Source organism: Mustela erminea, chromosome 13 (genome assembly GCF_009829155.1).
Source record: "Mustela erminea isolate mMusErm1 chromosome 13, mMusErm1.Pri, whole genome shotgun sequence".
NCBI classification, from domain to species: Eukaryota; Metazoa; Chordata; class Mammalia; order Carnivora; family Mustelidae; genus Mustela; species Mustela erminea.
In genome coordinates, this window is record NC_045626.1 from 48,368,588 (window position 1) to 48,386,808 (window position 18,221).

An 18,221-nucleotide genomic window follows, 5' to 3' on the forward strand; every position below is an offset into this window, starting at 1 on the left:
AAAATCCCAACTTGAGAAGCACCTAGGACTGCCTTTCTCCCCCTTTAAGTTCTATGTAGTGTTCTGAACAGCTAGATTTCGAAAGTAACACAAGTTAGTGGAAATTTTCATCAAACTCAAAGGCAATCCAAAAGACGGGAGGGAATTTGGGGGCTAAAATCTGTCTCACTTCACAGGAGAAGAGGTAGATGAGACCCAAAGGTGTAAGAACAGCATCAAAGGAACCCTGAATGAGGCTGTGGGGGAGAAAGCGAGTGTGGGTTTGTGACTGTCATATTCGGGGGGAGGGGGCAGGGGAATAAACAAGCACGGTTCTTCAAGAATAAAATCCAAACCAGACCTACCAGTAGACGGGGGGAAAAGATCTCCCCGCTTCATCTGACCGGAATTGGTATACTCAGTTTTCCTCCCCGGAGGTTACTGTCATTACTATGTGTCCTTCAGAATCTTTCTAGTGCATTTATAAGTACATCTAGAGATAGATCAATACAGGCTTGTGTGTTATTTTTAAAATGGGAGCTCCCCACACCTTCCTCCTCCACATTTATAGACATCATGCCCTGGGTGGAAGTGTGAGGGAAAGGCTATCTTTCGTTCCCCAGACGCTGGTTTCGGGGCCACCTGCACTCGGGAGCTCGAGGGTGTGAAGGGGGCATGTGTGTCCCCGCGCTCGGGCAGACGCGGCGCCCGCGGGCCGCGCCGCACCTGTTCCCGCGGGGACGCCCCGGGACAAGCCGGCAGCGCCCGGGCCACAGCAGGAGCGCCGCTCAGGACCCGGCCGAAGGCGAAGTCGGCGCTCACACTCACCACGCGCTTCTGCGGCTTGATGAGGGGCCGGCTGAGGCCGTTCATCTTGCTGTAGAGACCGCAGGCGTTGCACAAATAGTGGCCGGTGCCGTCCCGCCGCCATAGCGGCGTCTGGATGGAACCGCAGTTCACGCATTCACGGCTCTCGGGCAGGTCCTCCAGCAGGTCTGCGGCGACAGAGGGGACAGGAGGCCGGGTGAGGCCGCGCCGCTCCCGCCCCTCCCCGGAAGACCCCCCGGTACCCCTGGCCCCAGGGCTGGCAACATGCAGCCCGCCTCCCCGCCCGCGCCCTTCCCCATGGCTCCCTCTGCTCAGCAGCCAAGTCAGGAGCCGGCCGTGGTCGCTACCAAGCGTTTGTCCAATACTTCTGCAGCCCTGGGGCGCGCCCAGTGAAACCCCAGGAAAGAGCAGGAAATGGTGCTGCAGGCCGAGCCCCAGCCATCTGCCTTCAGTCTCCAAGGACCTCGTAGGTGTGAGAAGCTACGGACAAGTCGGTCTGGGTCCCCTGACCCCTCCTTTCCGGCTGTTCCCAAGCGTCTCAAAACTGAAATCCATCATTAGTGTGCCCCTTGCCAAACCGAGCCGACCATACAGTATCAACACTGATCACTGACCCCTGCACCGAGCCCACAAATATCCTGGGACACAGTCGGGCAACCTTATTACTTTTATCCCAAGTAATTTTTAAAGTATTTACTGTCTGTCACCCTTCCTGTTCTCTAATTTAAAAAAAAAAAAAAAGAAAGGACTCGTAAAATTAGAAATACTGTTCTTGGGCACTTTCTCAGTTGACTGTAACTCAGGTCTCCCCAGGGGAAAAAAGCACCAACATTAACAAGCACAGGGATAAATGTTAAGTTTTCTTTTCATACCACAAGACTTAAGTAAAACTTTAATATATTTTGAGTTCCACATAGGTCTAACTGCTTCTATCTACAAACAGCTGGTATCTTACTGACTCAGAACATCACTAAATAAAATTTTCATACATAAAACGCTCAATGAAATGTATTTTCATACACTAAACTTACAATATACCTAAATTTTGTCACTTTGTTACTATTTGGTTCATTTTTGGTGTTTACAACTAACTTAAACCTGTTAGTAAGAGAAAAAAATCAAGAGTAAATGGTTGTAACATTTATTATTTCCGCTTAAATTTGTTGACTATGAATGAATAAATACTATCTAAAATGAGATAGGTACTTATTAAGTACTTTAAAAAGACACTTCATAAAAGTAAAAATACTTCTGTTTAGGGTTATTTATAGAGGATTTAAATATCTAAATTTGGCTTTTCTTGAAGCGGTTCAGAATTAATTTTTAAAGTAAATAAACATTACATTTTAAAGCTTCATTTGAAAATGTGTGCTAGCAAACCTTTTCTTCTCATCCCTGAGCAGTTTACAGCTGGTTTCTACCATCAACTACTAGTTGTAAAGATATTTAAATTTTGGCATGAATACTCTTTTAATTCCATTAATCTATTTACCCCAGAAAACAAGTCTCCCGCCTCCTGGAGAATTAAGTTTAAAAGAAAACTAGCATCCTACATAACTAGAGTTCAAAGTTATTGTAGGATACTGCAACTTACAACACTATCACAAAGATTTATTCTTCTCCCCCCTAAAAGCCACTATTGACTACGGTAATCAGTAAAATGCTCAGGACTTCAAGGACACTGAAGTTAAACAAGGTATTTGTCTTAGTTGTTGACTTTAAAATGTTACCTATCAGAGACCCTCTCGATAGAGGAGTGGGGGCATTCCCTGGAGAACCCAGCCCTAGGCCTGGCCTCCTGATTCCCCCAGGCTGGAAACAATAAAGACTCCCAGGAGAAGTCTGTGAACTCTCCAGGTAAATCTCTTTCGTCAACTGAAAACCCAAAGACAAAACTTTAAACTCGACTTTGCTTAAGGAAAATTTAGGAAGTTTGCTTATGTCTAATTAAATCTCATCTAGAGCTCCCATTTTCTCCCGACCGCTACCCCTTACCCAGCAGCTACCATCTACAAGGGACTAACGTAAGAAAAACTCTAACAAATTAGAAAATCTTAAGAAGTGCTGACGTTTTTGTTCACCAGTTTCCCCCTATGCATCATCTCCCAACAGGACTGATTCCCCCCCACCACCCCCCGCCACCCGGAGAAAATAAAAGGCTCTGGGGAGCAGAGCGCACCAGCGAATGCCATCCCGGGACCCAAAGAATGGAACACACTTCGGCGGGGATTTAGGAGGCCACTGAGCTCAGGGACAGAATCACTGTGAAGACTCACCCCAGGAACCCCCCACCCACCCACCACCAAAATCCAGCAGGTTCCCGAAAGCCTCCGCACTGTGTAGGCTGAAAACTCTGAGGGCTCAGGTTTTAGCCCTGCTGTTTGCCCTTATCAATTAAAAAGAGTACCTTCAAAAATGGTTGTTATCCGAGTGGGAAAAGGAAGAATCTAGCTAGGAAGCGGGAGAAGAACCACTGGAGGTCAAGGTTTCTCTAGCTCTTAGAACGCTGGTGAGGGCAACAAAAATTAGGTCTTTCGCCTCCCCCACCCCCAAGACCAGCTGATTCTCTCTCAGTAGCTTCCTGCCTTCTTTCAACACTCTATGTAAAAGCTGGGTGTTCCCAAGCCCCTCCCCAGAATTTTTGGTACTTGCTGTTTAAACATACTCTGGATCTACAGAATATTTTTCTAATTTTGCAATGTCCTATCTGGAAGTTCAGTGAAAAACTGGTGGTATTAGAAGCTGGCTGATTTTTTTTTAAAAGATTTTATTTATTTATTTGACAGACAGAAATCCCAAGTAGGCAGAGGGACAGGCAGAGAGAGGAGGAAGCAGGCTCCCCGCTGAGCAGAGAGCCCGATGGAGGGCTCCACCCCAGGACCCTGGAATCACGACCTGAGCTGAAGTCCTCTGCCTTCACCCACGGAGCCACCCAGGCGCCCCAAGAAGCTGGTTTTAAATGAAATCTGTTAACTCGCCCGCAATTGCAGCATACTGCTTCTGAAATGATGAAATGATTTTCTATACAAAACAAGCTACTTTGACCATCAGAAGACTCTGATTAGATCTTCTGGGACTACTTCTCTTTCTCAGGCCTGTGAAATGCCAAAGACTATGGAGAGAGGGATAGGGAGACCACACTTAAGGTGTGTCCCCGCCTGAAACAGGTGCTGCTGCTGAATGTGGCTCCAAATGGAGGTGTCCCCTACCCAATTCACACACCCTTTTGGATTCCCAGCTGGATTCCTGACAAAAAGCCTCACCCTAATCCGTCCGCACCCCCCCCCCCCAATTCTTTGAAGATCTTCATCTCCCAGTCTCTCAGCTCCAGCTGGGAACCAGCCATGGGTCCCTATGCTGCCCAACAGGGGACAATGCTCTGCTCTCGAGTCTCTCCTCCAACAGGGTCCTCCACACCCACTCCCCACGACGGTCAAGACGGTCTCCAGGGCCACTTTTGCAGAGAAAAAGAGGAAAGAATTCTGAGATCAGAATCTTAGGAGACAGAAAAAAAGAACCTGCTACCAAAAAGCCTGTTGCCACCCCCCCACCCCCCCCCAACCCCCGGTGTTACTAGGAGGAGGATTCAAGTCACATCCTTCGCTTTCAGGCCCCTGGCATTTTCCAGTAGACCTTCTGAATACAAGGCTGGCAATTCATCACTTCACTCCACTAGTTTGGGCCCCTGAAAGATTTGTCGTCCCAAAAAGGAACTCTGAGGCTCCCCGGAAAAGCCCAGACCTGGAGTGTGCAAACACCAGGTAGGTTAATTTAGGCTGACATGTCTCCTGCCTCTTTGCCACCTCTCTCTCACGCCTCCACTCTTAACAACTAGCCCCCGCCGTCCCCAACAAGATTTTCTCTTGGAAGTCTGTCATGTTATCAAACAGGTTAAATACAAAGACAGACACCCATGAAAGCTCCTAGAAGAACCCAAAACACTGCATCCCCCGAGTGCCTCGTCGGGCCAGACACCACAGTTCATAATCTCTGCTTCAGCAAAAAGTAAGGGAAAAAAAAAACAAAACAAAACAAAACAAAAACCACACTTTTCACAGTGGGGTGTTTCCAGGTGTTTTGACAATTGTGTTTTCCCAGGTCACCCGGATTGCCCCCAAACACTGGAAGAAAGGTACCGGTGGCATGGAAAACCTTAAGTGGCAGACTGAACTCTGGACTTGGGAGTGATGTGGGACCTCCAGGATCCCTGACTCCCAGGACTGGCAGGGGCCACCAGCAGAACCAATTCCAGACCATGTCCAGCAAATGGGCCCCTCCACCAGCTTTCCTTCAGCATAGTCACAAGGCTGACCAGTCCAGGTATTCTCTTCCTCCCTCTCTCACCGAGGACCAAGCCAACTACCTCCTTAGCATCTTTTCCACAGCGGAGTTCTTAAATACCCTCCCTAAAAGAAACACAATTCCTCACCCCTACAGAATTGAACTAGGAGAAGCTATTATGTGAAGGGATTGTGAAGCAACTGCCCAACACCCTCCCGAACTTACCCCCCCCACCCCCCCCCGCAAGAATCTCATTCTTCCACTAAGGCAAACTAGAGACGGTGACAAGTTCCTTCCCAAGCTTTTTCCAATTTGCCCACCCCATTCACTTTTCAAGCCCCTCGAGCTTCTCCAAGGCAGTGAGATGTACACGCGACCTAAACCACCTTCGTGGAAAGGAACCGAAACAATCCACAAAACAGAAGCACCTCATCGACACTGCCAGACTCTGGGGGTAGGCCTGCCAAAGTTCTGCAAATCCTCCCTGGGGCTCGGCCGACCTCTAGGCACCGAAAACAGGAAAGCCCTTCGAATAAGGCCGACGTCAAATAGGTGTTCCACACCCCGGTCCACTCCAGAGCCTTAGGCCCCGACTCCCACGCAGCAGATATTCCCCTTACCTGCGCTGGGGCCCCGCGGCACCGGGAGCGGGGCTCCCGCGCGGCTCTGCAGGCTGTGCAGCACTGGGGTCTCGAAGGGTCCTGCGGGCCATGCGGGGGTCAGCGGTGCACCCACGTAAGGCGAGTAGGGGTTCGGGTGGTGGTGGTGGTGATGGTGGTACGTCCCGTTCAGCGGCCGCGCGGCCGACAGCGAGCTGTACTGGTGCTCGCGGGCGCCCATGGCCGCCAAGCTGCCGCCGCCGCCGCCGCTCACGCCGCCGGCTCCCCCGCCACCAGCTGCAGCGTAGCCCCCGGGGTCCCTAGCCGCGCCGTTGGCCATAGGCGGGCTGGGCGAGTACGGGAAGCGCGCAGAGACGTGCGCCGCGGCGGAGCCGGCGCTCCCGGGCCCCGCCGCCCCGCCGCCCGCCGGGCCGCCCCCACTGCCGTACGGAGGGCTGTCGGCCGAAGCTTGAGGCCAGCCGGGGTGCGCCCCTGCGCCGCCCGCGTGGTTGGCGGGCCCGCTGCCCGCCCCCTGCAGGTACGGCAGGCCGGGCAGCATTGAGCCCACACGGGTGGTGGGCACGTAGACCGGGGAGCTGGCCGCGGCGGCGGCTGCGGCGGCGGCGGCTGCTGAGTGTACGAAGCCGCCGGGCGCGCCGTCGTAAGCGCCCGGCCCCTGGCTGGAGAGGGCGGCGAGGGTCTGGTACATCTCTTCGGGCTGCTCGGGTGCGAAGGGACTCAGCTTGGCGCCGCGGCTGGACCACAGCAGCTTGCTGGCGGTCGCGGCCTGATCGAGGTCAGTGAAGAGCAGAAGGTCCTCCCAGCTCGACAGGGCGCTCCCGGGGCCAGCGACCCCGGGCGCCGAAGGTCCGTGGGGAGCCCCGAAGGGATGAGAGGCGTACGGGCTGAGCAGAAGCGAGCGGGCCGGGGGTCCCGCCGCCGCCTCCGTGTCGAGCTGCGGCGTCCTGCAGTTGCTGGCGCCGCCGGGGCCACGCTCCCCACCCCGGGAGCAGCAGGAGGAAGAGGAGGAGATGGGGGAAGGTGGCGTGGAAGGCTCCCGCACTGGAAAGGTTCCGGAGTCGCTGGCGTCCGCAGCCGCGGCCCCGAAGCGCTTCGGCAGGCACCAGCCGCCGTCAGTCAAGGCCATCCACGGTCCGGCGCCTCTCCAAGCTAACTTCTAGCTCCTGAGGCGGGGGGAGGGGAGGCAAAACAGGGGAAGAAAAGTTACCAGAACCGTAGGCCGCATAAAACCTCATTCCCACTGCCTTTTCTAGCTTATGGGAATCCTCAAATACCCTGTTGATGCCCCGGGCGCGGGAGATGGGCAAAGAAGGGAATCGGAGCCTGGACAGCCGCCGCAGGATCCTCCCAGGACCGGGATATCCGCCCTCCCTCGTCTGCACCGCCTGGGTCGCCTCGCCTTCCCGCCCACCCCCCTCCGCAGCATCCTCCATCTGCGCGCGCCAGATCCCAGGAGTGACGGTGAGACTAGCCGCCGTTTTTCTTCCGCCCCCGAAGTGGCTCCCTCTCGGCCGCTGACACACAAAAGAATTTTTTAAGTAGTTGTGCTTGTCGGCTTTGCCTTCTCCCGCCTCCCTACGGATGCCCCCCGCCTGGAATGCCTCAGTGTGAGGTCTGCCCGCGCAAAAATCATTAGCCTAAAAAAAAGCAACCTGTCCCCGAAAACGAAACCGCCGCCTTCTCTCACACTGGCTTTCCCAGAGCTTCCCTGAGCTTGACGGGACAGAACGCGAGCTTCGGAGAGAAGTACGATCCAGCCCAGGGAAGGTGGGGCGCCGGGGCGGAGACGAGTCTCTGACCTTCCGGGCCCAGGCACTGCTGGGTGCCCGCGGGGCCGCAGTCTCACGCCCAACCCTCCTCCCCGTGGCGCCGCACACCTTACACAAGGCTGGCGTCTGCAGTCACCAGCGCGTGCGCTCACGCCGGCTGGGCCACCCCCGCCCACCCCGTGGTCATCCCCAGCCGCCGAAAGGCCAGACCGTTCCGGAATCGGACGTAGCGGGGTGGAGCGCAGCGCAGGGAAAAGGAGGAGGGGGAAATGCAGGGGGGGGGGGCGTGAGACCGCCCCGCGGCCGAAGCTACCCCAAAGAGAAGAGCAGAAAGAAAAGACGGGGAGACTCGGAGGGAGTGGAATAGGAAGACGAAATGCAGCCGGACGGGCCTCCTCCGAACTGCTTTTCCAAATTGCTTCGACTCCTCCGAGATAACCATACTCAAATTAATGCCCACACACAGACCCGGGCTAGATAGCATGGAAGAAATCTCTCTGCCCGCCTGACTGCCGGCTCCCGCCCCTTTGCGCCAGATAACTCGGAGATAAGGCTGCGCGCAGATAAGCGCTTCGGGGAGAGGAAGAGACAGCAGAAGTTGGTCCATCGTGTCCCGGGAACCTGGAGTCGCTACAGCCAGCCACGACAGAAGGGAGAAAACCCCATAGCCAACCGCGGCCCGCAGAGTGTCGGATAGCCCGGGGCGGAGGGGCCCGCGACGGGTGCGGGGGGAGAGGGAAGGAAAGAGGGGAGCCCGAGAAAGCGAGAAAGCAGCCGAACCTCGAGTGCGCGCTGCGCATGGAGAACGGCCGCGACGGAGACTGCTCTCGGGCGTGGAGAGAGGTTGTGGGCGCCGGCAGGCGAGCGCGAGTCCGGGGTCTGCGCGGCGTTGCTGGTGAATAAAAAGGAGAGAGGAGGCGCCTCTTACTGCTCTGCCGGAAAACTGCAGCCTGCGCTCCTGATTGGATTCACCGAGCCCTAAACAAACAGCGCTCGCCGAAGGGTGCCAGGCTGTGGGTCGGAACTGCGCTGTGAGAGCAGCTGGGCGCTGGAGGTGAAGAGGAGGAGTAGGAGGAGGAGGGAGCGAGGGGAGGAGAGAAAAGAGGGTGGGGAGGGGATCGCGGGCGGCGGGGGGAGGGGAGCGCGCCACCCCAACAGACAATGAGCGCCGCGCAGCCTGCGGGTGTGGGCCGAGCTGCGAGTACCTTCCACGGAGGGGGGCCAGTCCATCAAGGGGGCGCCGAGTCCTGGGACACCCGGGGAACCGCCGAGGTGGCGGAACGCTTGACCTGGCTGGCGACCTACACCCACCCGGCCCAGCACTTTCCTCCGCCCCCAGTTACACACGCACTCACGGGGGCGGGGGGGGTGGGGGTGGCACGAGAGGAGTTGGCAGTGCACAGCCCAGCGCCACCATCGAGGCGGGAGGGACGCTCCAGCTTTCGGGTCAGTGTGCCTCCAGAATAAGGGGGAAAGTGCTTTGCTCCTCGGGCCTTCCCCGCTCCTCAGTCCATATTAAAAGAGCTTTTAATGCTCTGCCTTTGTATGTGAACTACCTTAAACTTGCACCGACCTCTAATCGAGCCCCTGGGTCGTGGTGACCGTCGGGGATCGAGGTTCCAAAGATACGGGAAAGAAGGAACTCTAGTGCCCAGCTCCCTATATCTGCCCTGCTTTTTAAGAACAGACTAAATTCCTAGGAGGTTTCGGGACGTTTACGTCGACACATCAGCTAACCTTGGGGAACTTTTAATTCGGGGTAGTGGTATACGTAAAGTCTAGTCCCCAAAGGTGCGCGTAATGAAAAGGGCTTACACCCCAGTCGCGTTCCAAGGTGCTTTCCAAGTTTTCGTGTCCCGTTTGCTCTGAGCTTATCCTGGAGAAAACTTCAGGTAAGTCTCCGGATAAGTCGTTGGAAAGGGGGGAGGGGGTTCACCTTCCCTGGACCCAGCGGGAAATACCGCTTCCCCGCCCCCACCCTCACCCTCACATACACACCCCTTCTTCGCTCCCTCCAAATGGTTATCACAACTGTGTACAAACTGATACGGTGCTGAGCCGGCAAGGGGACTGGAAATGAACGTCGCGGGGTTATCAGCGCGGATCTGTCAGCAGCGAGGCGCGCGGCTGCGGGTTCGTCCGCGGCAGGAGTAGTGATATATGTCTCCGCTCCCTTTCGCTCACAAAAAGATTTCTTCCGACAGACGCGACCCCAGAAGGCCGCGGAGAGAGAATTTTAACTAGGGCAGCAGGAGTTGCTTTGTGGGGATGGATTTTACATTTTTCTCCCAGGTAAATCGATGTTAAATGATTTTCTAAAAGTCAGTCTCCCTAGAAGCATTTTGGGTTCTGGGGGGGGGGGGTGTTGTTTTTGTTTCTGTGTTGTTTTTGATTCTGCGTTTTTCCAGTTGGGGAGGGGAGAGGAGTTTAAGCAGAGTTGAACCGGCGTAAGTAGGTAGGGACAATGTAAAATAATGATTCTGAGAGATTGTGAGACCTCGTCGTTAAAAGTATGTTTTCTCTCAACATAAATGTGAACTGTAAGCTGTCTATCCTAGGGGGAGAAGGGGACAGGGCCTGGCAGTGAGGAGAAGAAAGCGAAATCGAGGAAGTTGGCGAGAAATCTTTTTTTTCCATTCTTCGTTGTAAATTGCTGCTAAACACTTTTGAATTTTAAACTGCTGTTACGGCGGTCCATAAACCGTTCTCATCCAGTTTAGTCACTTTTATTACGTTCCTCTTTGCTTTTCCCCATCACTGTGGTGGCTCCCAGTTTCAATGTGGCCACAATTCTGGAAGAGTGAAGGTGGAAAACTCTGGAACAGAGATTGGCACTGGAGCAGGATTCAGGACTTTAAAATTTAACCTGAATTCGATCGAATGGAACTAGCAAAAGAGATGACCCGGTGTCCACCTCCCACTTAACTCCAACCAAGGCTTCCAAAGCCTTCTCTTTTGGCTTTTGCCTGAGTTCCGACCAAATTTTGAGCTTTTCAGAAGCTCATTTGTCAGCAGATACGGAAACGTTGTGGACATTTGACTTTCCTTTGAGTTCAGCTGTTTTTGAAATGTTTTTCGGTTTTACTCTGGAAAGCAGTTGGCTTTTTTCTTAATTATCGCAGTGAGGTGATTTCCAATAGAGATGAGTTTTTTAAAAATTCTCTTTAGATTTTAAGCTGTGAACAGCCTCCAAGCCTGAGCCCCGAGGAGACCTAGCTCCGAAATTGGTTCCTGTTGTATTTCTTTATATTAGCAAGTATGAAGGTGTCTGTGTGAATTTCCTTGGACAACAGCTAAAGCTCTAGGGACCTGCTTTTCCCGCAGCTTCGCAGCGGTTGTGAGAGGGTGCACTGGCCTTGGGACCGCTGGGACAGAGGTGAGCAGCGGGGCAAACGCTGACTATAGCCTGTCGTTTCTAAGGGCTCAAGAAGGGACCCGGCATTTTTTTTTTTTTTAACTTTCCCGATTTCCAGTCTCTCTAACACTGCCTAAAGCAAGGGTGGGAGGTTGTAATTTGCTCCTTTGTACGGTAGCAGTTTTTTAGATTGGTTTACCAACTAAAGGAGAGAATGGATAGTAAAATATTTTTCTTTTTAGTTAACTAAAAATTAAAACTTTTTAAATCCGCAGTGTTTCTTCAGGCGGAAAGGCAAGTAAAGCCTGACCCATCCAGTTTACCATTTTCCTAAAGCACTGGATTTGGCCCCGGGGAAAACTTCCACTCCCCCGGGTTGGGGAGGAGTGGCATATTTTCAAAGCCACCCCCTAGGGGTTCCTAGGTCCCGCGCTGTGAGTTTCCTTTGAGTACCCCAGTTGGTTTGGGAAGGCGGGCATCATAGGGAACGCGGAGGAAAGAAGTGTACCCTAAACTAGGGAGGAACCCAAGAACTGGAGAAGTCCCCCCATAGTTCACCAGTAAATAGGCTCTTAACAGTTCTATTTTCTTCGTGGTTCTTTTTTCTTTTTCCTTTCCTTTCCTTTTCTTTCTCCTTTTTCTTTTGCCTATCTCCTTTGGGGGTGGAGGGATTGCTAATCTTAAACGAAATTCTTTCTCTCCCGACTATTTAGACTCAAGGAGTGGTCCCTCCGGAGTATGCCTTCCGTCCTCGAGCCCACCTCCTCATCCTCGGAGAGTTGCTGGCTCTGGGGCGCGACCTGTCCCCAGGGCTGATTTATTTGGGGCGCGCCGCCACACTACTATTCGCGATTCGAATCCAGCCAGAATAGAGCAGCCAATTGGGCAGGGGGCGGAGGCTTTGTTGCTAAATGCGAAGGGATGTTTGGGGACCCAGCCACGCTCTTTTTCCAGAGGAGCTGTGACACGCGGGCGGGGGCCCGCATAACGACACGCCTTGACCCCTGCAAACTTAAGCTCATTACGCCGTCCGTTCCCCAAAGCTCCCGGCTGCTCCAGCGACACTTGAGAATTTGTGACTTACTTGAGTTTTTACAAAGCCACATCTCTAGGGCCTTTTCGCCTATACCGGATTTCTTACCGTCCCTGGGACGCTTTTGCCGAAGGACAGGGGTCACCCTGGTGTCCCCCCACCCCAGCCATCCTCCGGGCCCAATCGTCGTGGGGCGGCCTGTTCTCGGACTCAGCCGCTGTCAGTCCAGTGCAGGCGCTTGCGGAAAGTCCTGACGGTGTTTGGGGTGGAGGGCGGCGGGTGGTTTTGTTTTGTTTTAATTCTTGAAAGCCCAAAAATATACGTTAGAAATATCAGATCGTGGCAGGGGTTGGGGGGGCACGAAAACGGCGCAGCCTAGAAAATTGGGTCTCCCGCCCCCCCCGCTCCCCGTCCCCCGCCCCCTTTTCCCGCCGCCTGTCACTTCGGGTAAGGAACTCGCCGAGCGCGGGCGGTCGGCATAGCGTCCCGGCGCGCTGCGGCTGCAGGCCGGGCCCGGCCGCCCCCGGCCCCGCAGTCCCGGGCCGCCCCCAGCCAGCGGCCGCCAGCACGGCGCGGAGGTGGGCTCGCGGCGGCGGCGCGCGAGAGGTCATCGCGGTGGCATTCCTCCCTGCGCGCTGTTTACGTGATTTAATGTATTTCATACGCCGCGGGTAAGTTAGGGCCGCGATAAGGGGGCGGCGGGAGGAGGGTCGCTGTAAAAGCCCCACGCTGGGCGCCTCCTAGCCCTCCCCTCATCCATTAACCTTTTTACTTTCTTCTTCCCTCCCTCTTTTAAAGCCTGTTATCTAGGCCACCCATGACCGACGAAAGATCTTCCCTCCCGGCTTCTCCCACGGCCGCTTTAAACCAAATAAATTTAGCTATTAAGGGCCAAGATGTCTGACAAAAGATCGAAAGGTGTCTATCCGTGATCGCTTAAAGCAGCGAAGGAGAAACTTGTGGCTCTCTGATCCCGATAAAGACATTCCACACGGCGCCGGCCTCCCTCCCCGCGGCCTGGTTGCGTCCTGACGCCTTGAGATCTCCGCTTCGCTGGCCAGATCTCCCCGGGCCCGGCGAGACCTGCGTCCGTCGCCTGGGAATGCGGAGGTCCCCAGGCGGCCGGGCTTGGGGGTGCCAGGCCCCACGGTCCCGGGAGCCGTGGAAATTCAGGCCTGACCCGGCTGGGCTCCGAAAACAGACCCCCTGCACTTAGCAGAAAAACTAAACCGAGCTCATTAGGACCTGAATTACTATCCCTTTTGATTATTTTCTGATGCTGAATACTACTGTAGGCCATCCACCCCTGCCTTCCCCACCCTCACTCCCTGCGGGTTTGCCGAGGGTCCGAGTTAACTTCACATGACTGGGCGTTGGGAGCAGAACTCCCTTTGAACCCCGGTCAGAACCTGGTGGGTGGAACTGGGCAGCTAAATTAGACTGAGGCTAATGGGGAGGGTGTGGACTCCCAGAGTAAGAGCGCGCAGGTGGGAGGCAGAGGTCCGGCCGTTCAATCATCCCCAGGTTGGGTTTGGTTATGAAGTGTGGTATTTATTATCATTATTAATTACTACTGGCATCACTACACAAAGCTGAGGGCTGCCAGCTTGGCTGAGGCCCTGCCCCTGCGGGGATCCCTTCCCGATCACTAAAGGTGAAGCAGGGAATATCCACTTTCCTGATCCAGGACTGGAAAGTGGTCTTGGGGAGCCAGGGGCTCTGTTTTGGGAGTTTGTGCACTGAATCATTTCTTTTCCTCTTTGGTAGCATTCCCCTCTAACTCTAAACACACATGGAAGCCTTTCCTACCTCTTTGTAGTATGTGTGGGTAAGAACCTCAGGGTGGTAGATCAGAGACTGCACTGACTTCCCTGCCGGGGAGATTCTCCCCATATCTTCTGCCATCCCCTTGTGCTCTATGGTGAAGTTGGAGACAGGAGTCAGAATTCCGAAGGCAAACCAACTTCTTCAGTTTCTGTCACCGCGGTCTGGGCCCCGGAAGTGAAATCTGCCCCTCTCTTCTCATTGCCCTGCTCCAAATAAGGTGAACTCCAAAACCAGCTGTCTTATCTAATCCTTCCACCACCACCCCCACCCCAGCCTCCTGGGATAGGAAAACTCAGAACATCGGAAGGAGAAAGACCATTTCTACTCCCCAAAAGGGGAACGAGATACAGAAATTTTCAACACACTAGACAGACAGGCCCCAGGCTTTCCTTGGAGTTTGCTGGTATCACTAGATGGGCAGACAATGCCAATTCCAGGGTCAGAGTCCAGATGCCACTGCCCCAGAGCTGTCTCTGCTCAGAGACCTGTTTTTTCTTTTCTTAGGAGGTGGTGGGGGGGCATTGGTTAGGTGTTGCTAAGGAGAAGCGGAAAAGGAGATAAGTTTTTGGACGTTTGCTAAGTAGGTAATGTTCCTCAAGTCAATTAAAGGGGGGAGTGCCCCCAAATAAAAAAATAACTGCATTTGCCCCTAGAACTATGACCTCTGCACTCAGTTATGTTACAAATATGCAGAGAATCAGGACCAAGAGTTCTGTACCCATATGTAGCCCTCCGGTTTCCTGCACTTGCTCCACAGCACTGCATGTACACTGCCCAAAGAAGAACTAGAAGGGTTAGCAACTAGTTTTGAAGTATTCACAGTCTAGAAGTTTGGCACTTCTGTAGAGCCTCAAAGATGGAGGAAGATGCTTGATCCTTGCCTCATGTTGTCGTGTCGGCTTCACAGTGAGTTTGTGAAGAAGGGAGTCACTCTGACTCACAGACTGAGGCAACTGAGATAGGATTCAAACCTGACTCCGCCACATTCTGTATGACCAGGACAAATTCCCTAACTTCTCTGCCTTAGTTTTCCCATCTGTAACATGGGGGTGATAAAAGTACCTGCCTTACAGGATTGTTAGGGGATTAAAAGATTACTAGTATCTATACTGTACTAGACTCCTGTACTACACCATTTTTCAATTTGTTGTGTGTCTCAACTGTTCCCCGGAGCTGGTTCATTTCCAGGGAAGAACTACTTTGAGCACACTTTAAGTCCTGCCATTCATTAAAGGTCTCAGGCATTCTCTGCGTACCAGCAGTGAGGATTTTATTTATTGCATTATAGTAGAAAGGGGTGGGGTGAGACAAACATAGATCCTTTACTTGGCTTTTGGTTCCTTTGAAGAAGAAACATTCCTTGTCGTTCCCCTTTGCAAATGCCAGCAGCAGACTCGAACATCCTCTTTCCTGGAAATTAATTAGCTCCGGGGAACAGTTGGGTCACACAAGAAATTGAAATCTGCTGTAGTACACGCGAGTCTATTACAATATAGATAGTAATCTTGACAAAGATAGTAATCTTGAGGCTCATCCTTAAGAAAAGTATCCCAGTCCTCAGCAGCACCCCTCCCTGAGAACAACTTCTGGCAACAGCAGTGAGTTAACAGATGGGACCATGAAGGAGAGCAACCTGTGGGCTGGCATTAGATAAAAGGGAGGGTGGGGCCTCATTAAATGGACCTGGTCATCTGATTATACTTCTATACTCTTCCCATGCTCTGTACCTTTCAGTTTGATACTGCTGTCTATGCAGGAAACTTGAACATCCCATTTTGTTAAGAAATAGAAAAATAAAGATCACTTAGAAGTTACGGAACACATTATTGATAGAGGAAAATCTACATCGTTCCAGCCATTTTTCAACTGATTTTCTTTCTGGGTTGTTGGTTTTGGGGGTTTGATTTGTTTGGTTTTTGTTTTTTCCGTGTAGCACCCCATCTTCTAAAACAGGATCTCAGCTTCAGTAATGAAAACATAAAGAAATCTGTGGGACAAAACAAAGAATACCGTTCTCTAGATAAAATGACAGGGGAAGAGATTTGTTTTTCAGAAGGCACAGTCTGGAGGGAACATAAAAGTCTTCTGCCTGCCTGCAGGTTTTCAGCGGGTCTTGTGCCCAGAGCCTGTTTTTCTCTTGTCTTTGACAGTCCTGATCTTCTCTATGTTTGATTTACTGAGTGCTGTCATTTCTCTGCTCTTTACTTTCACAATCACACATTCAAACCTGATAAAGTTCAAGACCCTGAATACTTGGAGCTTTCCCAGATTTACAGTCCCCCTGCCCCCCACCCCGGCCAGCAGTCCTGAGCCTGATTGAATCCTCATGGACAGATGCCTTCAGGGATCAGCAGAGAGCCAGCCGGTCCGAGAGGGCTGGGTCCATGGGGATAAGAGCCCCCAAGGCAGCTGTTAGCCAAAGCAACCCTTCCTTGGTCCCTCCCTTCCCCTAGAAAATGATTGGCAACATCCTCTCATTTTAGTTTCAACTTCCGGTTTGTAACCTGCCTGTGGGCAGGTACAGGAACTAGAACTTTTCTCAAAACTGTAAGATTTAAAATTGGTGAGAGTTGAGTACAAAATCATGGTTAGCTTCCATTCGTGCCTGATTTTCCTGGATCTTCTAAACAGCTTTGTGATTGAGGGGAAGCCACTTAACCTTGTAGTGCCTCAGTTGCTCCACCCATAAAATGGTAGAAATATTACTTTTCTACAAACATTAATCACAAACTAATGATTCAGGCCCTCTTCCCTGCATGTAGCTCTGTCCAGGCCCCAGGAAAAAGACTGCCCAGCACATGTCTGATCTGGCTCTTTGGATTCTGTCAGGTTAAATACAAACCTACAAGTTAATCTAAGTACTATACCAATGGGCTAAACAAAAGGAATGATTCATCTCCAAAGACTGAACAGTTAACTCAGGCTCAAGTTTGCAAACCACTGAAATGTCTTCACATGGGAGATGCTATCTAAACAACCTATTATTTGTCTATAGATACATAATAAAATTAAATCACAGGACATTGATGAAAAGCAACCACTGATGATGAATATTCTTACTTATAATATGGTTCCTATATGGACTTTGCATTTACTAAATTGGTTTTACGTGATTTAATACTTTCACTTTTCTTGAACTCGCAGACTTTTCTGAGTAAGGTAAACATTTTAGGCAGTTGTGGTTGAAGGAGGTCTTTAAGAAAAATCACTGTTCCAAATCCATGAACTAAAGAAGGTGTGGATTTTTCCCCCCTTTTAAAAATTCATTTTGTAAAAAAAGCTAAACTGTTGTAATACCTAAAGGGAAAACTGGGCTTACCTTTTAGGGAAGTAAGCAAAATTGTTCCCTACCTTCTTCAGAAGGCTCTTTTTTGTTTGTTTGTTTGTTTGTTTGTTCCTGAACCTATCCAGTCAGGAGGTATCCATTAGACTATATTACAATGTTGCTTTTTCTGGACCAAAATAATACTCACCTCTACAGAGGTGAATAAAAATAGCAGCTTGACTTAATGGATATCAAATAACTTTCTCTGGCTACTCCTAAACGAGATTACTGGTCTGTTTATAATACCACAAATTAGAAGCATGCAATTATCCAACAAAAACAGTGTGAATATTATACCATTTTTAATAGCCAGTGCCCAGTAGACTCCAGCCAAAAGCCAGGGTGAGGATCCACAAATGAAGCTGTCAGCCTTTGCATTTCAAAGGCATCTTTTGTAAAGAGCTCCCCATGCTCTGGGCCAAAGTGAAAAGGCTTCAGTAAGTAGCAAAGAGCCTACAGAGTGGTTGAGCAAGTGGTTGAGCAGGTGGGCCCGAGGCAGGACGAATCCCCGCTTTAGTGCTATGGCTGGACTAAGCACCCAGGTGAACATTGAGAGCTTAGGTCTCCAGGTTCAAATCCCAGCTCTTCAGCTTGCTCTCTGAGGTTGTGTTCTTAAGGGAGTTTTAAAGATCTCTACTGCTCATTTTTCTCTAAAGGGTGGTACTAACAGTAGCCACCCCAAAGAAATGTGAGTTGACTCCGTTAGTTGATTTTTATGAAGTGCTTAGAAGAGTGCCTGGCTCAACATGCAGATTTGAGCTGTTTAATTAATAAGTAAAAATGTACATTCTAGTTCAGGCCATCTCTTGGGGGAAGGGAGAAGAGGGGGAAGAGCAGAGGTACCAAGGGCTCAAAAAGTTAGGAAGGTGATCAAAGGCATAAAAATCTAAAGATATGGGGGAAAGCCATTTCCTACTCGGGATTATTTAAGATCATAAACTCACTCTTTCTGTATATAGTACTTTCCAGTATGCTGTCTTCACAGTGACAGATGTGCCAACAATTCTGTGAATGGAGTCCCAGGATTCTCTTTCTTTCTTTCTTTCTTTCTTTTTTTTAAGATTTATGTATGTATATTTGAGAGAGAGAACATGCAGGGGCACAGGAGGAGCATCAGGGCAGAGGGAGAGAGACGAGCCAACTCTGCACTGAGTGTGGAGCCCCACGAAGGGCTCAATCCCACAACCCTGAGATCATGACCTGA

At 51.6% G+C, this 18,221-nt stretch overlaps 1 protein-coding gene and 1 long non-coding RNA gene across 8 annotated transcripts in view; one reads left to right on the top strand and one right to left on the bottom strand.

Annotated features, from left to right (window-relative positions):
• The window catches only part of GATA6 (GATA binding protein 6), a 31,703-nt gene extending 24,027 nt beyond the window's left edge, over positions 1 to 7,676 (bottom strand). Inside the window, exons 1-3 of one of the 5 annotated variants that reach the window (XM_032309400.1) lie at positions 7,508 to 7,590; positions 5,709 to 6,871; positions 808 to 974 (exon numbers count right to left, since the gene is read on the bottom strand). In XM_032309400.1, coding sequence (XP_032165291.1) covers positions 808 to 974; positions 5,709 to 6,834 — 1,293 coding nt within the window. In that variant the 5' untranslated portion in view covers positions 6,835 to 6,871; positions 7,508 to 7,590. Of the gene's footprint in view, positions 1 to 807; positions 975 to 5,708; positions 6,872 to 7,246; positions 7,330 to 7,360; positions 7,471 to 7,507 lie in introns of those variants that run through there. The other 4 variants (XM_032309401.1, XM_032309398.1, XM_032309397.1 and 1 more) reach the window with 4 other exon arrangements.
• A 765-nt stretch (positions 7,677 to 8,441) lies between these two features.
• LOC116571448 lies at positions 8,442 to 12,772 on the top strand. Of its 3 annotated transcripts, none has more exons than XR_004277892.1 (4): positions 8,442 to 8,531; positions 9,682 to 9,769; positions 10,646 to 12,536; positions 12,664 to 12,772. It is a non-coding gene; the product is annotated as an uncharacterized LOC116571448 (long non-coding RNA). The 3 variants fall into 3 exon arrangements; XR_004277893.1 differs by lacking the exon at positions 8,442 to 8,531 and adding an exon at positions 8,569 to 9,369; XR_004277891.1 differs by lacking the exon at positions 8,442 to 8,531 and having other exon boundaries at positions 9,378 to 9,769.
• The last annotated feature ends 5,449 nt before the right edge of the window (positions 12,773 to 18,221 follow it).